The 22,878-nt window shown below is 39.4% G+C and overlaps 1 protein-coding gene across 2 annotated transcripts in view; it reads right to left on the bottom strand.

The window, feature by feature from the left end:
* MYO16 (myosin XVI) overlaps positions 1 to 22,878 on the bottom strand; it is a 400,031-nt gene that overhangs the window by 264,441 nt on the left and 112,712 nt on the right. For both annotated transcript variants that reach the window (XM_072849888.1, XM_072849887.1), the window contains exon 3: positions 1,465 to 1,535. In XM_072849888.1, coding sequence (XP_072705989.1) covers positions 1,465 to 1,535 — 71 coding nt within the window. The remainder of the gene's footprint in view (positions 1 to 1,464; positions 1,536 to 22,878) is intronic.

The following is a 22,878-nucleotide window of genomic DNA, read 5'->3' on the forward strand; positions in this document are numbered from 1 at the left end:
CCCTGCTTCTGAAGCATATGTGTGCCTGTGAAGCAGCAGACACCACTGGTGAGAAACTGATTGGACAGTGAATTGGGGCGTGATACAGAAGATCAAGAAACCTAAAAAGGCACAGTTCAACTGCAGATCTTATCTGCAGTTAAAAAGTGTGCATCAGCTGAACTAGACAAAGCAACCTAAAATCCCAAAAGATGGATTTTGCTTTCTTCTGTTTTAAAATGCCATCAGCCACACTGAAGATAAAGATTGTCTCCTAGGGCTTTCAGCACAGGATAAGATTTGGGATGTTTCAATTTTGGGAATCCCAAAGATAACATCTCATATGGGCTGCATTTTTAAGAGTGATTGAGCACATTTGCAGCAGGCAAATAGTTGGAGGAGGGAAAAGAGAACTTAAATTTTCTCTGTTCCAACTCATTACTGCACCCTTCCCTTACCTAGGCTTCTATTCCAAAGTCCTTGATAAGCAGCATGGCCATGGAAAATGGAAAATACAGATTAATTACATAAGGGAAATGCTACATCCTGCAAGAGCATGGTTGCAGGTGTGCTGGAGTCCAGTAACATCATAGGATCCTTTTTTTTTGTCAAAAAATCACTCTATTTTGTGTACATACTATAAGAAACTTAATCCAACTGTTCTAAAATGAAACACTCTGCCAGCAGACTTTTCACTAGATCTGTTATGCCCTTGTATTTGTGAAATCACATTTATTTTAGCAGCATTGTGCAACAAAGTTGGATCCAAACATCTTAAAACAGTTTCACATCGAATAGAAAGCATGTCTGAAATTGAAACATCACAGACCAAAGTAAAGGATCATAAGACTTAGGAATTTATGATGAGTTTTTCCATTGGCTTCAGCAAAGTCAAAAGTTTACCTCTGCAGTATTTTCCTTCTGTCTGCCTGTCAGTCTTTCTTCTACATGCACTTACATCTTGCTTCTCTTTTGGTCATTGTATACAAATTGTTTCCTTTTATGTTTCAGTTACTTAATCTAAATTGCTGTGCAAATATTTATAAACTAAATGCAGATAATGTGTTAAATATCCACATGTAGGAAATTGGTGCAAGCAAATATGCACAAAAACAAAAGGAAAAATGTTACATCATGGTGTTTTTCCTATAGGACGTGTGAATCTCTGAACCATATAATTCTACCTTCGGAATCAAGCAGTATTCCCTTTGTTCTTTCTTACTGCACAGATAATTTATAAATAAAGCATTTCATTCTACTTTGTTTAGTTACCATTCCTATGACATGATCCATCCTTTTGTAAGCAATTTGAAAACAACCATTTATTTCACACGCATAGCTGGATGCAATCATAACCACTGTGGAGGGCAGTGCAGATAAAAAATTATTGCTAAGCCTTTCTTTTTGTTAATATGTCCAATCTGCTACTCAGTATCCCACCATATTTGGCCACAGTTACTAACACTAATCTTCAATCACTCTTACCAGATGGAGCAAGGAGCCTCCTGAGGAAACAAGTGTATGAGGGTCAGCACCATCCTTCAGTAGCCGTAGCACTGAAATATCAAAGAAAAGAGGAACAAGAATTAATGCAGCAATATACCTAATTCTGAGCTGTTAATAGGCTGATTCTTCATCATCTTCATTAAGAGATTTAATAATATATGCAAACCTCTCAGATAACATTTGCAAAACTATTATGTCAGCATTTCCCATCTCATCTATTTTAATGGCTAAGCCTGGAAGCAAAGGACCTTTGATAATGGTGTTAAATATGAACAGTATCAAGGACTTCTCAAGCGGACAGATGAGCATGTCAGTTCTGTACATAGGAGAGGGGAGGGGAGAGCTAGAGGAAAGACCCTGTCTCAAGGTCACAATCACCTGATTAGTTCATTTGGGAACAAAATCACAGTCAACTGGTTTTATTTTACTCTGCAGACTTCCCATGAGATTTGTTGGCTTTTTCAGTAAATAATTGAAACTAGTGTCCATAACTTACATCACATGAAATTAATCATCATGACAAAGCTAAACGATCTGCACTCAATTTAACCTTTCCATTGTATTGTCAGATCACTGACGTAGCATAATTCTTAAAATTATATTCGTAGTCAAACTCCACTCCCAGTTACATGTATCAAATCCCTTTGAAATTAAAACAAGACTTATAAACGCAAGCAAAACCACAACCCTTCATATTGGTGTTCACTCAAGTGTGAAAATTCAGCACTTTTTCCCCATGGTCTTTATTGCCTTTATAACCTTTTCACTCGGAATCAAAGCATTGACTAATTTATGCTACCAGTGTTCATTCCTGGAACAGAATTGCACAGTAATAATGCCAGGTGTTATCAGGGAATCCACACCAGCACTGCAACCCTGTCTTCACTAAACCAGTATGAAGAACCCTTCTAAAAGGCCTCCCTCCAGGAGAATAACTGCCAATAATGTTCCCTGTGTAGGAACACAGCTGGTTCTGCCTCCATCGTCTGGAAATCCTGGTTTTAATTCCTAGTTAAGATTCCTGGATGGAGTTGCGCAAAGGTCTGCAAAGAAATTTTAAGTTCTGAGTACCCCAGAAATCCGTTCCACTGCAGTGTCTGTCCTACAGGAGGGCCATAAATTTGTCTCAAGGCTCTTCTAACTTCTGTGAATCTGCCAAGAGACTCATGTACACCATCTCCTCCTTATCCATGCATTTTTTTAATGTGTTTTCTTTCTCTCTAGAACATCTTGCAACTCCATTTTCACTGTACATTTAAACTTCTTACAGTATTCAAACATTCAGTTGACCTATCTGAAAGAGGTCATTTTTCTTTTCAAATATTGTCACTTTACACAAGCAATGTTTTCTGAAAGTGTTGAATGATTTTTGACTGGATGCCCTAGAAAAATTCAGCCTAAGAAAGAAAATTGGGCTAAATGCTTGCAAGCCTGTAAAATTAAAGTAAAAGACTGGGCATCATCATTACTAAATACTTCACCCATAATAAACACATTGGTATATTGGACAATTATTTATAATAGTTATACAAATCCATTTAATCTTTTGCTCTTTTTTAAACTTTGAAAATCAAACATCAGTTCAAACCATTCTATAAATTCGTACTTTATGAATAGTTCATTGGTACCTATTTCTCCTCACCAAAGGTTTTCCTTCATTTAATTTATATAACTATAGAAGACTTCTACATTCTGGCAAATGCCACTTTGAAAGGTAACTACTATTAGGAGTCACTGTTGTCCCCACCATGTCCACCAAAAGTAGAAGTGGAACATTAAGTAACATGGAATAAATGAACTGTACAACAACTGCCAAGCAAGATGAAAAGCACTGAAGCAGTGAAAAATTTACAAATTTTCATGACCTTGGAGGAACGACATGGATGAATGACAAAAAGCAATGTACTTCTTCCTGTTCTCAGATCCACAAATCCAATACTGAAGTAAAAAATTGTCCACATCTAGACAGAAACCATTAAAATTAAAGGTTCAGAACTAAGTTCCTTCCTTCGTTTAATACCTAAATTGCTGACCACATAAGGAGATGCTTCCTCTACCTCAGGTTCTAGTGAATAAAGACATTATTGTAAATCCTCCCTCTTTAAATAGGTGTGCAACTATATCCTCCTCTAGACTTAATATTTTTAATGTTCCTATGTTATGCCATTTCTTTAGCAGGCCAGAAAATACGAATTCCATATCACAGAAGATTTCTTAAGGCTCCGAAAGTAATTTCACTCTGCCAGTCCCATCAGGATTTCACCTGAAAAAATTAACACTCCAAGTTGTTCCCCTTCCTCCATCCCTGCTTTTCAGGGAAAAAAAAATAAACTCCACCCATTTCAGTCTCTCAGCCACTTAATACAGAGCTTTTATGTAGCATTCTTTCTTATGGACTCTCTGTGTAGGTTAAAAATGTGAACTATGGCTTGGTTCCACCTGCAATGATAGTCTCATTTGCAAATATGGGAATTGAGGCAGGTAGTCCTTAAAAGTGTGATTTGCAGAAATTATTAAACTGCCATAATTCTGTTCTCAAGGAGGTTTTAACTGATGACATCGATGAGAGTATATAATTCTTTGAAAACACCATCTTTGTGGTGTACTCTCACAGACTGCACTGCTGTCAAAAGGGGGAAGGCATGTTACCCACTGCATGGCCCACTCTTCCCGTGTGCCAGCTCTCCCCACCTATGCAGCTGCACATTCAACTGGACCAGTAAGTCTCTTCTTTGTTTTTTCTTTTCTTTTCTCTTTCTCCTGGCAGAGTTAGTTTTCGGCCCCATTAATGTGGCTGACTGCATAGCTCCATAAGCACCAGCACAGAGGATACAAATGCACACATTCTGTGGAGGCAGAGCAAGCACACTGCGTTTCGGTGGCAGAAGTCTTACATTGACTAAGGCTGATAATGAAATAACATCCTCAGTCTGTGTTTCTACAAGATGGGATAATCCAGTTAAGCAGTCAACCAAAAGGGTCTGTTCCCTTCCCCTATTCACAAAAGGACTGACACATCATTTACCTCTGGCTACTTCTGCATCTGGGAACTGACTCTAATAGCACAAAATAACCCCAGCAAAAATAAAATGCAGAATTTCTTGTTGGGTCATTGAGATGAACTCAATCATTAAGAGTCTGGGCATCAGCAAAACTGGCTTTTGGGTAGGTCCTTCCAAGCAAAGACAGAGGATGAAGACCTCTCTCTTTTGGCAGGAGAGAAGGTCACATATGGGAAAGTCAGAGGGTTGGGAAACTGCATTTCTAAAAATATTCCACAAGAATTTCATCTGGAGCCTAAAATAGTAACCAAGTGACAGAAAGAGCCTGTGGCTACTTGGGTATAGAAAATATGGACAATTTATTGAATCTCTTCCTTCCATCACGCCCCCAAATACTTGGTTCTTATAGAGAAGCTATGCAAAATGAAGTAATGCCTTTCCAGATCCATTTAGCAACACCTTGCTGTTGAAACCAAAAAATGACAGACCATTTCTAGATCTGAGATTGAAATTCGTAAGAATAAATGTTTTTGCCTTGCTTTTTTTCCCCCCAGCAGAAAAGTAGACCAAGATTACAGCATAAAGAATTAATATGTAAACTGCAGTCTTAAAGCAGAATATTAAATAATTATGACCATAAACAAATGGTCAAGTCACATACAAAAAATTAGGGTAAGTGGATAAAAGCTCTGTAGTTCTTTTCTTTGTCTGGTTTATTTTTCCTCATTATTGCATGTAGCATAATCAGTGCTTCAGAAAATTCATGTCACAAAGACTACCAGGGCAAGATATCCAAACTCTCCTTTCAAACAGGCAAGAGTCTTTGTTCTGAATCAGGATTATGTGCTATATTCCTCTGCATACAAAGACAAACATTCCTCTTTCCTTGAATTCATCCCCCCTGCAAAACACAATAAAAAAGAAAATAAAGAAAAGAAGATCACAAAAGCAAAATCCCCCTCCCAAGTATGCAACTCACTTAGGTCATTCACTTAAGACTTTACTGGTCAGTAGGAAAATCAACTTATTTTCATTTTTCCCTTTTGATAGAACTACTCTAGTTACTGCTAGTAATTTGGGATGAATTGCCCTAATGAGGACAGAAAATCATAGATAACTATATTCCAGAAATGCTATATATCTCTTAATTAATGCAATTTTTAAGGAAATTTTCACAAGACTTTCTTTTAAAACTTGGGGTTTTTTGTAATCTTTCATGGAAGAGAAGTCTCCAGAAAAGATGAGGAGACTGCAAACAGGCTTTAAGGCAGGAAGCTGACATTCACTTGAAAAAAACTGAGATTAAAATTTTCAGTAAACTCTCAAACCCTTCCTTTGTGTGTATAAACAGGTCCATCCATTCTCTGATGTCTTTCAGATTTGACACACAAAATTATCAACTACTTAAAGCAGAATTTCGCACCTAATTTCCTATCTAATAAAGGTGTTTTAGAAAGCGTTGAAGTCATAAAGTCTCAGCAGTAAAGAAAGATAATAATCAAGGTAGCTTTTTACATAACGCCTGATGTTACAATTTTATCTAAATGATTCCAGTGAGCTGAATAGCTTTCCACACTCCATTGACTGTATTGACTAGATTGTGACTTATTATGTAGCCTTATAATCCAGCAAAGACAGTATTGCCATGCCTGTTACCAACTACACGTCTTGTACTAACTTTGCATGCGGTACTAGGGCTGTTAAGGCTTACTTCATCTGCGCTTGTCTTGGCTTGCTTGGAGTTTTGTTTTAACTTTTTTAGCTGTTACAGCAACTGGCTAATGACAAGGTGACAATTACCTAACACATTTTAGTTTTCTTTAGCTTTGTATAACTGTGCTGTGTAATGTGTTAAGAATTTTGATATATACAGCAATAACTAGTACTTAGGCTATGCTCTGTTGAATAGCATCTAGCTACTCTGGCATGTAGAACTGTCTATGACCTTATATGCTGCAGACAAAAGGAGTACAGATCTGAAGTGACAGCAGAGCCTGGAAGGTGAATTCAGAGGGCCCAGGGCTACCAATAACTCACCAGTGATCAGCTACTGATGGTAATGCAAACTTAGGAGCTGGGCAATGTTGCATTCACAGCAAACCCAGTTTTAGTAGTAACAGAAAAGACAAAAAAAAGTGCCTAACATATGTAAAACTTAACCGTTGGCCATCTGCTGTGCTGGATATAGAGTACCAGTATATGTTTCTATTAATCGTTCCTCTGGGGAGTAGCAGCTAGCTAGTGTAAACTTTGTTCCTGTTAACATCTATTTTTGTTCTCTTTAGTTTAGCCGGAATAACTCTAGCTGGAAGGCTTTACTTGTTCATTATGTGCAGAAACATGACTTACTGCAGAAGCCTAGCTAAGACCATGCTGTTGCTGGAATGGATTATTCCATTCTCCTCCTGCCTCAGGCTGCATGTTTCTGCCACTTGCCTCTCGCTGGCACAAGGCAAAGATTAGTTTTCAACTAGATCAACAATGTGGGAATGTGGCACTGGGTAATGGCTACGAATAGGGAGAATGGGGTAGCCACCACTTTCAGCAACAGCTGAAAGCAGTTTGGGCATAAACTGACCCTTAAATTAAACCACAGAAGGAAGAGAAATAGCATATTTCCACCCCTTCCACTTCCACCAGTTAAGGAATGTCATATTTTGCCCTTTACTCCCTCCATAGTCAGACCTTTGGTCCAACGCTGGCATCTTAAACTCTGTATAGATGCACCACTCAGAATTCTTGCCACCTTCATGCCTCTTTAGTAATCTTTTCTTATTCCTCAGTAGTCGCTCTGTACTTTCAGCTTGTACCAAAGGTACTTATGAGGATCTGCTATACACCTCAGCAGCGTATGAGAACAGATGAATGCCAGTCTCTGGAAAGTTATTCTTAACCAGAACAGCAAATGAAATCAAACAAGATGTCATAAATTTTTGGTTAATGCAGTCTTAGAAAAACATTTACCTCACACCTTTGCTATGATTAGTTTAAAATTAAGTTTTAAAATCCAAGTACCACTGTTGGCAATTTAATCATTTTTTTAAGTTGTCTTGTTTACCTAACAAACACATTTACAGTAGCAACATTGTTACCACATCATTACTAATGCAATAGCTGATGCATTCTTTCAAAGCAAGCTCTACCCATCGGTTGACAGTGGTTATTCAGAGCAGTCATGCCCTTAATGGGCTTTTCAAACAACTGATTTGTAATCCTACTGCTTTTTCCATCCTCGAAATATTTCCAGCAATCACTGGCAACATCTGTCAAACTTGTTCAAACCTCATCTTCTCATTTTCTGAAGAACTCTTGGAAATAAATTCCCACCTTTGCTGCATAAAGATTAAAGACAACAAACCATAAAGGAAATATGCACAACATTTGGACAGCTAAGTGTTATGCCATTCACAGAAAGCAGAAATGAAGAGAGGAAAATTACTTTTTCCATACTGGCTGAATTTGAGAACGTTAGCCTTGCATATCCAAGCTATACTGTCCACTGTTTGAACAGAGCACTGATGAGGATAGGGCTGATACTTCCATCTTCCCTGGCAGAGCTCCCGCAGTTTATAATTTTTTCAGGCAGCCAGGAATCAGATTACCGTGACCCCAAAGCAACTGGGCCATTGATTCTCTGCTGCATTTAAAAGTGTGATGTGAATTGTCAGGCTGATTCCTGAGCTCCATTCAACACAGCATTACCTTTAAAAGAAATAAACCAAGCCACCGATGAAACAGACTGACAGAGGTAGTCCTACAGCCCTAGACGACACCTCTCCCCAGCTTTAATGTTAGGCCCAGATCAAAATACACCTTAGTTCTATCCCATGCTCTCTTTGCACAGAAATCAGTCAGACCCCAGGCTTGGAAGCAGTTGAGGGGCTCAATCACTCCACTGTGGGAGCAAACATCAAGCAGCAAAGGTAGGCACATGAGAAGATAGGTCCCTTCCTTTCTGCCTAGTTTTCTGCTACTTTCCCACCAGGCCTTGCACCCTCAACTATGATACGTCCATGCCCAGGCATTCAGCAACCCTGACAGCTTCCTGCCAATGCCCTGTCACTCTGGAGGTGGAGGGCACAGCCCTCCTGTTGCCTGAGGTACCTTGAACTGGAAAACCACATAAAAAATAATGGTTATGTCTCTGGGCCGCACAGACACTAAGTCAAACTCCAACGAGATCCATGAGGAGGGTCACAGTTCCTTCAGTGGGGCAGATATTTCTATCACTGTAGATGTAGCAAGAATAATTTATGAGTTTCGGGACTACAATTATTTAATAACTGCTGCAGGCAACTTCTTCTGCAGGCAAATTCCCCCTCTTTCATTTCATTTTTATATACATGAAATTTAATGCAGTCTGTGCCTCCACTGGAAAATATTAAGGCCACACATCTAATGGCCTAAAAAATGCTAGTGTGTGCCTCTTACGGTGCCCTTACAGGCACCTTTTAGTGCTAGTGTGTGCCTCTTACGGTGTATCTTACGATACAAATTAACTTATGTCCTTACACAAAAGTGACAATGGGCAGCAGGCTAACATGACACGCCCGAGTTAAGTTGTGGTATGGCAGGCAAAGCATCTCTGTTTTTAAGACTCTGAAAAGAAATAGATTCACATGGAAAAGCAGTGTAGACTCTGAAATAATTTCAGAGGAACAAGATTTAAAAATAAGTGGGTCACATTACCTAATAGCTCCATCTGATTTCTCTTTTTCCTTTTTTGTAGGATATTTATTCCTAAAGTCTTCTTTTCTTTCTTTTTCAGTTCACAGTATCCACCTCCTTCCTGCTTTATAGTTACTCTTTCAAATAGGAGGACCCTAATTTACACCATTTACTTGCAAATATGTGCACTGACGATATCTAGAGTGATGTGGAAAAACAGTGGTGTAAATCACAGTAATTTATAGCAGATTGGAAGTAGCCATTCAGTTCTATGGACCAAAGATACTGCTGCAAGGGGCACACCCAGGGTCACTAGGCGATGGTGGTGATCCCTTGTTTTGCCTCCGTTTTGAATTATAATTTGAATTATAATTCTTCCACAGTTAGAGCTTTGGCCAGGTCACAGGGAGAAAACTGCTGTGGTAAGGTCTTACTTGTTTATAAAGCTGTCATTTTACCTCACTGTAACTAAGACCTGTATACATTACAGAGCTGTTGCTAAAACGATTCAACACCACCTCACAAAATAACACATGCTTAGCTAAAAATATTGCTTCTATCATCATAGCTGATAGCACAGCAGGGGTTTTGCCAGCATAGCTACTTCCCAGGCCAAAATAGCTGTGTCATCAAAAACCAGTAGCACAGACCTGACTGAATTCTGAATTTGTGTTAGTAAGATAAAATTACAGTAAAAACAAAGCTTTTTAAGATATACCGTAAGATGAATACTCTAAAATTAACCTTAGGGGAAAGTAGTTGATCATACAGTAAACTCAAATATGGCTTTTCTCAAAGCTTTCACTTCCAACTAGCTTTTGTAAGTTATTTATTTCAAAGTTAAAAAGATGGGAAAAAAAAGGAACCTAATACCTTAGCATTTAAGTCACCTATTGAATTCTGTATACATACTTTATCCGTCTCCCATGTGTAGGTTTTCCTGGAGTTCCTGACAAAGGTGACTAAAAACAGCAGGAACATCATCAGCAGGCTACAGTCGGTTATTACAAAAGCTCACACCCCACTGGGTTCACCTTAGAAATATGTATCAATTTGAAAGCTCTTAAAATTACCGGTGTAATTTTTATGCTAACTTTCCTGCTACAGACACACCTGATTGTACAGCCAAATGTTTGTAGAATTGAATAAAAGTTTCAGATCTTTACAATATTTTACCAAATATGTTAAACTTATTTCAGACTTTGCAGCTTCCCAATCCTATAGTCATTAAATGATAAGTACTAAAACACACATCAGCAAAATAAGTAATTCTGTGGTCAGTAGCTTAATTTGAAAACCATTGCCATCCCATGCTTTTCCCTAGTGTAACAGTAAAAGTTAAAGAATTTGCATACAACACAAATTTTCTGCTGAATAGACTGTACACCCCCTCGGTTTCACCCATCATTTATGTTGATCCTATGCCAACGTTACTTAATTGGCATAAATCAAATTACTGCTGACATATTCCATATGAAGCAAGACTCAGTCCCTCTTTTAACTCTCACACCATGCAGAGCAAGTTTATGCCAGCTGGTTTAGAAGCCGTGTAAGCAAGTCATTACAATTTGTATTAGAGATCTTCAAGGATAACAGGCTATTATCCTGCTTAGCAGCTGCTAAATGGTACTAATTACCAGCTGTAGACCACTGGCTGTTAGATTCTGTGTGTATAGTGGAATTCCCAGGGTGTGCACAAGGAAGCAAACTTAAATCAAGCAGTATAGAACAAACTACGGACATTGGCCATCCATGCATTAATCCAAAACAGTCGCGCATGTGGCATATGAGTGACCAGAGCTATGAAGGAAATGTCTGGTTCCAGGAATATCTCACCACTTGACATATGCGGCTCAGGCACCACCTTTCACAGGCTGCAAACTGTGACAGTTTACATTGTCAAAATCGGAGCTGCTTCCCTCCTGTTCATGCTTCCATTCACACACTCCTGTCCTCAAGCTTGCACAGCAGTGCCACATGTCACTCTGCCGTGAGCTGGTATGGGTAGCTAAACCAGCTGAAGGCTAACCTTATGAAAGACAGCTTCCAGATGGTTTAGCCCCCTGGCTCACTTCAAGATGAGCATAAAGATAGGAGGACAAAAGGACAGGACAGAAGCAGAGCAGGACAGAAAGGAGAGCAACCAATAGCAACCTCAATCTTAGCTTAGTTTTAAACTGTGTTAGAAACACACTTTGCAAGTGTCATTTGGTATTGTATGTATTCTTAGGCTACTGTCAAAATTATGTCAGTGGCTCCAAGACGCCTGCATATTCCCTTTCCTTTCTTTGCATCAGCCCCATCAGCTGTGCAACAGGTAGGTGAATCAGTTTAGACAGCTGACAGAATTTAACTGCTGATTTTAGGGGGTGATTCATTCTGTCTTGGATCAGGTTGCTGAACTGACTTCCCCTGCAGCCACACAATTGCTAAATCCGATACAAAGAGCGTGCAGCGAGAACAGTGGTAGGAACAGGATCATAAAAATATGAATGCAAATTTCTGAATTAGAAAATATAGCACTGGCGTAACATCCAATGAGCACAGAGCTGTACCAGCATAAGCAAATATTTTATTGATATAACTTGATTCTATAGTGAGAAATGCACTGACCTCACATAAGTACCTCCCTACTGGTGTAAATACACCCCTGTGAGAGTCAGCAGTACAATTTAAATTAAAACAGTGTGACTGGAGTGATACAATTCTTTTTTAGGCAAATCATGACACATACAGGGCCACTACAGGGCATAATCAATATAATATCCCCAAACTTTTAATATACAGACAACTATAACTACATAAACCAACACTACAGAACTGATACATTTAAAAAAACCCATCATTTTAAGTGCTCCAAATAAGGAATATTGCATGCTTCATTTGGCAGATATTGCTATCTAAAAGAGTTTTTCTTCATCATCTAAATACAACCTATGTATTTCTTTGATTTTATGTACACCTGCCTTGCTGTATCTACTAAATCCAAGCCAATTCCTTCCCAAATTTGGCATTTATGTGTTGCAGATACTCTGTAGATTACTATGGCTACAATCTGATTCCCCTTAAAATAATCTGTGTTCTAATTTTATCATTAAGTAGGTGCTGGAAGTGGCCACCAGGTCACAATATACTGTCATTCATTAATAATACTTGCCCTTATCCTATGGGGTAGCTCTCACATTTCTTACTTACAAATCACATCAATCGGTCTGCTAGTTTTCCTTGTTTTCTTCCCTCTCCAGACTTCACACTCTCTTTCAGATGATTCCGCAATAGAACACTAATTCATTAAGACGTTCTAGGAGAGCAAGCCTGAAGCCAATTCCTGCACCCCAAAACCAGTACCATGCTCTTTACTACTACCTTTCACTTAAAGAACTTACATCCAGTTTGGGTCACAACACTGGATGTTGGATGCTGTGCAGTTGTCAGGGCCCTGCGAGCACCGAGGACTTCCCTGCCCTGCCCACCCCCCTGCTCTCCCCCACCCTGCCCACAGCCCAGGACCCCATGTCAGCCCTTCGGGGCCGTCAGCCCTGCCCTAGTGACACCACAGCCCAGCTGCCCACAGCCCTGCCCTGCCCAGCCACAGGCCCCAAGCCCCACTGAGCTGGGCCCACCTGCAGACCCATGCCCTGGCCTGGCCTCGGCCCGTCCATGTCCCCACAGCCTGCCTGGCCATCCCAGGGCTGTCTCTGGCCCTGGTTCCCCTCACCGGGCCTGACCCTGACCCTACCCACAGGTTGATGTCCTGGCTCCACCGTGGCCTGTCCCCAGGGAGATGCCTTGATGCCCCGGGGCTGGGGCTGCCCCGGTGCCCCCCGGCTGCCTGGATCCTGGCTGGGGTGGCGGGACAGGCGCTGGCTGCCAGGCCCTGCCCGCCTGCCCCGGGGAGGCCCCCACGCTCCCAGTGGCCCAACCTGCAGGGAGCAGCTGGCCCTCATGGTGCCCTTACAGCATTTACCTATATTTAATTACGTTCTAACAAACTATCACCTCCAGAAGGATTTCCAGTCCCGCCCACACTTCCATAGACTTCATGGGAGCAGAATCACATCTCTGCTGTTCCACCCTGACACTTTTTTTGAATGTCCACGTAATTAAGTTTTTCTGATTAAAATCCTTTTTATCCATATACATCATTTTTAGCACATTAGAATTTGTGTGCTGTGAAACATTTTCTGGTTGAGGTACATTCTGCTGTATGGTAAATTTCAAACTATCAACACACTTCAGTCTATTGATACCAGCACCCTTTTTCAGACATCTCAGAGGTGGTCAAGAGACGTGAAGAGCTATGTAGAGCACTGTGCACACATGTAGTCATTCCCCTCTTCACATTTACAGAGTTTCAAAATGGAGAGAAGTTGGATTTTGGTGTATACATGTCACACTCATAATTTCTATTTTTCAACAATATCAGCATTCAGTCACAGTCCTTTGCAATTTGCCAAAACCAACTGAGAATAACATACTAAACGTTTTAGTGGTTCTCTTCCACTTCACAATGTGCACCCACACCTCTCAATTTCAGTTTTTTCCTAACATAATGCATGAGGTTTGCAAAGCCTAATGACTCCTTGCACATATGGACAGCATGAGACACATCCTCCTGTTGCAGATGATGGAACAGGATCTGCTTTTCTTGTCAGCTCAAGGGTGGGATCACCACACAGAGACACATCCAGAAAACTGAGCTTCTGGAAAGACAGTGTGGAGCTCCTCCTGCTCTTCACCTACCTGCTACGCGTAGCTGACTGAGAGACTGATCAGTGAGGTCTGGAGAGATTACCCCGTGCTGTGCAAACGGCCAGGATCACTGCAGGAAAGCAGGATATGGGATCCTGTCACATCAGTCTCCCATATAAACGTGAATATAAAAAGCACACGTGCTGCATGAACACTTCAGTTTGGGCAAGCTCTTCAAGTATTTCCTTATACTCCTATTCAGCACTTATTGCATTGATTGCAACATGCTGGTTACCAAGTCCTTCTATTAGCCTGTGCATGACAAACAACAAATATGAACATTTTTCACAATTTGGTCAGTTGTCACATGTCTTTATAGAAAACAGCTATGTCTGTTTTCTGTATAGTTCTATATCTTGCCTGTGCATCTAGCTCAAAGAAGTTTTCATTCCTCATTACTTGTTTTCCAAAACTTTGATTTGGCTGAATTGCTGCATTCTTGAAATGCATTATACTTTTCCCAGTGGTAATACAAGCAGCTTATATCCACTAGCCTCCAAATCTTCTTTATTCTTCTCTAATTTTGAGTCAGCTCTTTCCATCCAAAGCGCAGGGACAGGAAGGGTCTGACAGTTATAGCTAGAGCTTCTCTCACATCTTGGCTCCCAAAATCCCAGCCTTCAAGGAATTCTTTCACACTTGGCAAAGGGCAGGCTTGTCACATTTCATAATGTAACACAACAACTTTTGTAACCTTTGTCCATTTCTGACAAGGGCCCAAATATTAGCTTTCACACTTGCCTGCTGGGTATTCTTTGCACAGACTAGGTGTCTTCTATCAGTAGTGACTACAACAAAGGTGCAACAGTAAGGCAACTGTTAAGCGTCCTAATGACACTAATAAGGGTCTTGTCTCAATTAAATTTGTTATAACACATACTGGAAACTTTATTAGTCTCCCTGATAGCTGATGGATGACCTGGATGTCGTGCAAGGAGAGCAAATTGTCCAGACAGGTCCGCATAATCTCCTCCAGTCAGTGCTGCTCTGACTGTGCACGCTCAGCCTCCTGGAAATCATCCTGCTTCCACTCACTGTTATCCTACAGCTGTTTCTCTGTGCTTGCAAGTTCAGTGCATTCTGGCTAACGCCTTAATTTTCCCACATCAGTGACAGCAACCACCACCACTACGAATACGCCAACAACAAAACACACCTGAAAAATCAGTAATGACCACATAATCACCCTAAGAACAACAGATCACATGTATAAAGCCAGCACAGAAGGAAAGAGCTATCATAAACTTGAAGCCTGTGACTACCACTTTCTTAAACCACCTCAGAATAAGCAAAGAAAAACACCTCTATGTATCTGCTTTAAGGCTATCACACTTGGGCAGCTGAAGATTGCAGCAATGTAGACTTCACCTGACTTCAACGTTCAGTATTTGAAATACAAAAATCATACAGGGACACAGGGGACTGAAATGACAGATTTATAGCAGTTCATCCAAATGTAGTTTCCAACCAAAGAGACAAACTTGAAGCACAAACAGTTCTGCATTCAGTATCTCCAGGCTCACAGATGGCTAAGCCTGCACACCAATCTTATGTAGGGTGAACCTACACTGGGTTACCAGTGAGTGAAGCATTTGAGGATCTGGGGAACCTAGGATGAGATGTAGGAGAAACAGACCCTCTGCCTTGTATTTAATACTCAATGCCTCTTCTTTGACACCAGTAAGCGTCTAGAAGGGACAAACTATCACGTCAAAGCTGGGGCAACCAGTAAACCACAAAGCAAATTTTGCTTTAATTATGGTTTACTTAAGCTTTTACAGGTATGGACTGTCACAGTATGGACTGCAGTTACAGGCCAGCATGGAGAGGACAAAATTATACTCACACAGCACCTGGCATAATCATGTCTTTTTCATAGCTTATGGAAAGCAAAAGTGACATACAAGTTGATGGTTTAATTTGGCTTTGAAGTAGAGTTATCAGTTGTTCCCCACAGGAATCTCTCTGCTTTGCTTAGTCTGTTCTTGAGCTGCCTTAGTTCAATAACCTAGTTAGCTCAGTCCTCTCCAAAATTCAGCATGATGTTGGACTACAGACCTCCTGAGACCTTTTCCAGCCTGATCGATTTTACAGCTTCATGAATTCAGCAATCTTGATGTGAACAAGGGGAAGGAGCAACCAACACATCATCTGACAGAAGAGTGCCTCTCAGTTCTGAGTCATACCACTGAGTCCATGTCCATATGGAGCCACACGGTAGGTTTGGGCTGCAGTGATGAGCTACAACTACAGAGGTTCAAGCTTCCCAAGTGATATGCAATGCCACACTTTCTCATTCGCTCAATCTATGCACCTGACATGTATCTGGCACATAAAGCTGATAAATCAGGGAGAAGCCAGCAAGAACCCTGCGCTAGAAGTGCCTAAGTTACTAATAGAGAAAGTTACCTAAGTTACCAATAGAGAAAGAGATGAGGACTAATCCAGGAGAACCTACATGTATATAATCAAAATCACGTATAAGAAAGAGTGGGATAATAAACTAATGCTCCTACAAGCATCAGTAGAACTATATATACTTGGACTTTACATCTGTCCTTTTCTGTCCAACTTGTATCACTACAAATATTTGTACCATAGGATTTTTAGGGAGAGGTTTAAAAGTAAAAAAAGTCCAACATTCATCCCATATAGGAACCGAGTGAAGCCAGTGAAGTTCAGATGGCGATTATTAAGGTTTGATAGCTGGTGCCCTCTTATAGGATGCCCCCTTAGCAGACTAAGAAACAAAGCAGCAGTTCAAATTTCACACAGATCCTTCCAGCTTTAAGAACACTTCAAGTCATATTTTCTGTACTGTCAATAGGTAAATGTGGAAGTCTAGAAAAAACTACCACTATATGCCAACAATAGTTGTGATTGCTAAAATCCGGAGCACAGACCCTAGCTCAATGATTTAATGCAGCAGCTGTCATGTTTGCCTTTTGAGTCTGAATGTAATCAAAAGCCTAAACAGTGCACGGTGTGAGAAATTACCTCCAGCAACCACCTCATTGTTTGCCCTGTAAAATGACAGTGTGTACTGCTTCAAGGTCACATATACACTACACTGTAATAGAGAGTCATTGGGAAGAAACATGGTAAGAAAGCAGTATGCAGCCCCAGGCTGACTGTCTGAATTCTACCTTGAACCTTTTACATATGCTTAAAATCCTTGTTTAAAGCTGGACATTTAGAAATATTGCCAATTTCACCTTAACTACTCACCCTCCCACCTCCATTCTTGGATGCAATTCACACAGAAACACATGCTAAATTATCCATTCCCTTAGATTAATTGACTGTATTCTTACAAGCTTCAGTTCCTCCACTGTAATAACCTGTTACTGTGATGGCTGCAAATAACAACAATCAAGAAAAATCAGTTGTCTATTCATTATGCCATATAACCTTTTTATTCATTTCTCTCTCATAGCTATAGACCTTGTTCACTGTCAACTTGAAGTGCAAAAGGTTTTAACAGCTAAAAAGCATTGCAGACTGAGTTAAGATGATACCTCAGTGTACTGAGAAAAAAGAATACTCCAATAGAGAATAGAAAGATGACACAGAGAATAGAAAGATGACTGAAATAATAAGCGGTATATATACTTTGTGTTTAGATTTTTTATTGAGGAAGAAAAACTACTAGGCACTATACAAATAAACCTGGCTCTGCCTCTGATATATTTGTGTTTTTACTGGGAAAGGTACTACAATTCAGGCAGAAGGAAAGAGCAGAGTAACAGAAAAAGTCCAGGGAGACAGGGCTTAGCAATTAAAAACATAATTTGCTACATTTAGTGGCTCTGGCTATATTAATTTTTTTCTACCTTCAGAGCTTCTAGAGGAAGTTACTCCACTTAGTTATTCCACTTCACAAAACCTCCAAACAAACTCCACTTTCCAAAAGCTCTGAACAAATGTTCTTCTCAATCTGGCAATTAATATGACAGTGATAAATTGAAGTCCGTATGTTGCAGGATCCCAAAATAAGGTCTTTTCCCAGTCTTATGCTTAAGTATTCCATTTTAACAATATTCCTCCAGTGTAACAATGTAAGTGTATACCCTGCTGGAAAAACACTTCTAAAATTGAATTGAAAAATTGAAAATATTTTTAAGTAATTAATAAAAGTGCAGTTGATTTTTTTGTAAAGAACTGTATTATTGTTTTAAAGGTTTGTTCTTTTAAAAAAAAAGGAAATAGAAAAGTTTATTCTCTATTGATTTCTGTAGTTTACCAGCTTAATTCCTGTGATAGAGTAATCTGTGATTGAAATGAAAACATTTTAAAGTAAGTGATATTGAAAGATTAATACAGAAAAGTTTCCCCTTTGTACTGAAATATTATTTGAAATCAATCTGAAGCACAATAAATATACTGAAGAAGAAATCAACTGCAAATTGCATAGAAAAGATTCTATTATTGCTATTTTTTATTTCACAGGTATAGACTAGGGTCTTCTGCCATCACAGCAATCTTTCTTTTTAATCAGTGTGACATAACAATATCCAGGGAATACCTGGAGTACCTGCCACTCAGTGGATGCCATCTTTCACTGGGAGAACAGGCTTCTGAATGCTTTGCATCCCACTGCATGATGCTGGAAAATCAGCTGTGGATCCCCTTTGAAATTAATAGGAAGTATGCCAGATGCCAATTTGGTGGTTATTAATGGCTTAACGACCCTTTATTGGCATGACAGTGAATTTGTGAGCGATTAATCTTTGTGTTTCTTGCTGCTTTTGGGTGCCAGAGCATGCTAAAGTGGAAAACTTTTTATTATTACATGGAAAGAAAGATCTTATGGAGAAAAACACCAACATGGAACTATAAATGAGCTTGATAGGCTTAAAATGAAAAAAGGACAGATATATGTCTATAAAGGTTACCTGTTTAGACCAGATTATACTCTTAAAAAGCTGGATTCTTGTGTAGAGGTAATGGTCTTTGACTATTTTTTCTTGACATTTTAGTTTGTGAAAGCCTTTTGAATTAGACCCTGATCATGCAAAGTCATTAATAGTTTACATACTGACTTGTCCCACTGAAGAAAAGCTTTATATCATAGTCCACCAGAATAAACAGTTGAGAATTTTGAAAATGTGTTCAAAAGTAGATAAATAAAATTGGGAAATTTTATGTATTTTTACAAAGGTTTCCTCATAAACATTATGTTTTACACTTGTAATTGAGGCAACATTTAAAACTATGATTTCTAGTTAACGAAATGTGTTCTCGTTTGGATTTATAGGGTTAAGGTTCAAGAATGGACTTATCTACATACACAGCAAGCAATTCAGTGCCTACATTTTAGAAATCTATGATTCAAAGAAAAATCTAAAAGCTAAGTTTCTAGAAACTCTGTTGATGAGTAAGAAAAAGGCATACTTTTCAGAGAGGTGATCAACAGATCCTTCGGGGTGAACTTAGAGACACCCAAAAACATTAAATGGGAATTGCTAAGTTCAAACACGTATCTCAGTCTTGATATGTTCAGAGCTTAAACATGTCAAATGGGATTGCAAATAGTCTAGTATATACCCTTGTTTTCAGAACACAGTCAGTAGCAGAGATGATGACAACGTTAAGGCTTTTGTACAACAGCTGACTATGCAGTCAACTTTCTACAGTTTCTTATACTATAAGCAAGACCATCCGGATTCATTTTGCCTCTCGGGCCTCTTCCCCAGGAGAAAGCCATGCCGGGCCGGACAGTGCTCATGAGACTTGAGGCGTGGGGCTGGGGAAAGCAGAGGAGAGAAGAGGCAGTGGGAGAGAGAAATGCACAGACCCAAAACAGCTCTCGAAGCAACCCGCAGGTACAACCTGTAGGCTAGCAAAAATGGGTGGGTGACAGCTCCAGCCTCAGTTTCATGGAGAAAAGGAGGAAGCTATAATTCCATTTGATGGTAAGACCGATGAATTACATTGGGTGTGAATCCCTCAACTAGGGGGGGATCCAAAATGGAGGGATGCTTTGTCTTTAGTTCCCTATACTTGGTACAGGTACAGGTACAGAACTGCCTTCAAATCAAGGTAGTTCTGGGCATGTGTAGAAACAGAAACCGCAGCTGCAACAACCCACGGAGATTTCGGGGCTAAGAGAAAAGTAGCCAGGGAGGAGAGGCACTCCTGTGGTTAGGCAGTCCACAGGGAGAACAAAAGGGCTAGATAAAACCTACACAAACAAGCCTATCCTTCACTTTTTTGATATGTTATACCTTATCTGAGGGTTTTACTTTTTCCAATTAAAAAAGTGTTTTATATTAGGAATCATGCATATTTTTATCAACAAAAAATAGTTTAACATTCAGTTCTCATCTCAGCTTTACCAAATTACTAAAAATGTAAACACATGGACAAAAACCCAAAAAGCACATATGGAATCCTGTAGGAATTCAAATGTATTCAAATTTCATCTCCCTGTGATTTTATGATTGCTTTTGAAATGGGCTGCTTTAATTACTTAACATCTGTTACTCAATAACTAAAGGCATTATGTTTCCCTGCGTCATAACAAAAAGATGCCTTGTGTTGCTGAATTCAGCACACATGGAGCTAAACAAGGTTAACAACCATGCTGAACCTATAGGATTGAAGGCTTGCTCTCGTTTAAAATGTGTCTCTACCTTCCGGGCCTTCGAAACAGCTTCTTCATCAACGGGTGGATTGAGATGGTTGATTGCTTCATTTTTCTATATACAGAGCTGAGTAAATCACTAGCAGCATATCTGACAGTCAGATGTGTTAGTGTCTTCCAAAGTTACAGACATACGAGTTCCCAACACAGAAAGAATGTATTTGTCTGTCTTGTGGATGTATTCATTTACAGTATACATTTTTCTTTCTTTCCAAGAGCCCCAATTGGGCAAAACTTTGTGCACTTCATTAATTTCATATGCTCTGAATAGTCTCTTGACTTCACTATTCAGTGTCTAGTGTTCATGTCTCTTAAGGATTGGACAATAAATATTAAATTGTATAAATTATCATACATATGTATTGTGATTTCTTCTACAATACTTCCTAGTAAATCAACATTTGCCAATAGACACTTTTAGATTATCATCTAACGTACAGATTTCTCCTCTGATTCAAAGGAAACTAACTATAAAATCCAAAATAGCTCTGTATGGGAAAACCTCCCTGTTATTACACATACAGTGTGTTTCATATGTTTTCCCAGTAGGAAAAAAAAATAGAAGTTTAAATGAAGTTTAGAGTGACAATAAATAGTAATCTAAAATTAAAATATATTAAATAATACTAGCACAATCCTGAAACAAAGCACTATAATACTTGAGAAATCTATTTGTGTTTTAAATTTTAAAAAGGACTGGGCATGTTAAGGTAAGGAAATACAGAGTATATAATCCCTGAAATACATTTTAGCTGCCCTGTAGTTCTGTTTTGAATGTTCTTGATTATGCTGTGTTTTAAATTCCTCAAACTGAGATTAGATTAATTTGATTTTTTTTTTCATCCTTCTTCATGATTTCACTATGCTGTAAATTACTAATTGGTGTAAATGGACTCATTTCCTATTAATATAGGTTTTGACCCAACATTTCCATTTTCTATTTTGGGGGCTTTCTTTTGTCATGAAGGTTTACATGTGCATGCTAAACACACTACAACTGTTTGCCATTTTATCCTGCTCAGGGTTGGAATGATGCATCCGGAGTTTATTGGTGAAAGTGAGAAGGTTTCCCGAAAGAGAGTGTAGAATCAAGAGCACACAGAGAACTGGGAAAAGCTACTCAGATTACACAGTCTAATCCTGATTCACCAACCCTGTTTATATTTCTGGCCTTTATGCTCTTGCTGTAACACACGTATAACAAGGTTTTATATATAGTAAAATACCGCATGCACCTTATTGCTCTCTACAACTACCTGGAAGGAGGTTGTAGAGAGGTGGGGGTCGGTCTCTTCTCCCAGGTAACAAGTGATAGGATGAGAGGAAATGGCCTCAAGTTGCGCCAGGGGAGGTTTAGAGTGGGTATTAGGAAATTTTACTTCACTGAAAGGGTTATCCAGCATTGGAACAGGCTGCCCAGGGAAGTGGTTGAGTCGCCATCCCTGGAAGTATTTAAAAGACGTTTGGATGAGGTTCTTAGGGACATGGTGTAGTGGTGGTCTTGGTAGTGTTAGGTTTATGGTTGGACTTGATGATCTTAAAGGTCTTTTCCAACCTATACGATTCTGTGATTCTGTGAATGAAAGAAGCTGATATTAAATCTTAATCATAAGAAACAAGGCAGGAAGATTTTTAAAGGTGGAAGTAAACAAGAGTGGGTTATTTTAATTTGGGATGGCACAGAAGATTGATCTGAACTTTCACACAGAGGTCCTTCTCTTTTCAAGAGTCACCTTTTTTTTAACCCAAGATGGTTTGTTTGCCTAATTTAGGGAAACTCTGGCTTAATGATAAAGACCCAACTTGGCAGATTTAATGCTACACCTATTTTTCACCTCTTTCCTAAATATTAAGCATAGTAATGAGTTTTATTACTTTGTCTTTCTGTAAATCTGTTCTATTACTACAATTCTCTGTCTTTAGTAAACATATTCTTTTATCTTTCAGTCTTGTCTAGTAGCAAAGATGTCTCTGAACTACTGACACACAAAAAAGCAATTCTCATCCAAGGCTTTGGTGAATTTTAAAAACAAGGCATTGCCATGCTCAGAGCATTGCTTTCTAACCACTCATCCCAGCATATGCAACAGGTAAAATCAGAAAAGGTGCCTGCAATCAGTTTGAGAAGAGGTGTCATTGGACATCTAAAAAGGTAGGCTGAAAGTCAGAATCCCAAGGGCAGACAGGTTAACTGAATATATTCCCACTCTTCTTAATTATAAAAATGTTTGCAATGAATAGTCTGTGTTACACACTCTCAGTGGTCTTAATTCCTCAGCCTCTTTCTCCAGTTTCCAGCTACCTGACAACAGGCTTCACCTAATG

This window comes from Ciconia boyciana, chromosome 1, assembly GCF_034638445.1.
Source record: "Ciconia boyciana chromosome 1, ASM3463844v1, whole genome shotgun sequence".
NCBI classification, from domain to species: domain Eukaryota; kingdom Metazoa; phylum Chordata; class Aves; order Ciconiiformes; family Ciconiidae; genus Ciconia; species Ciconia boyciana.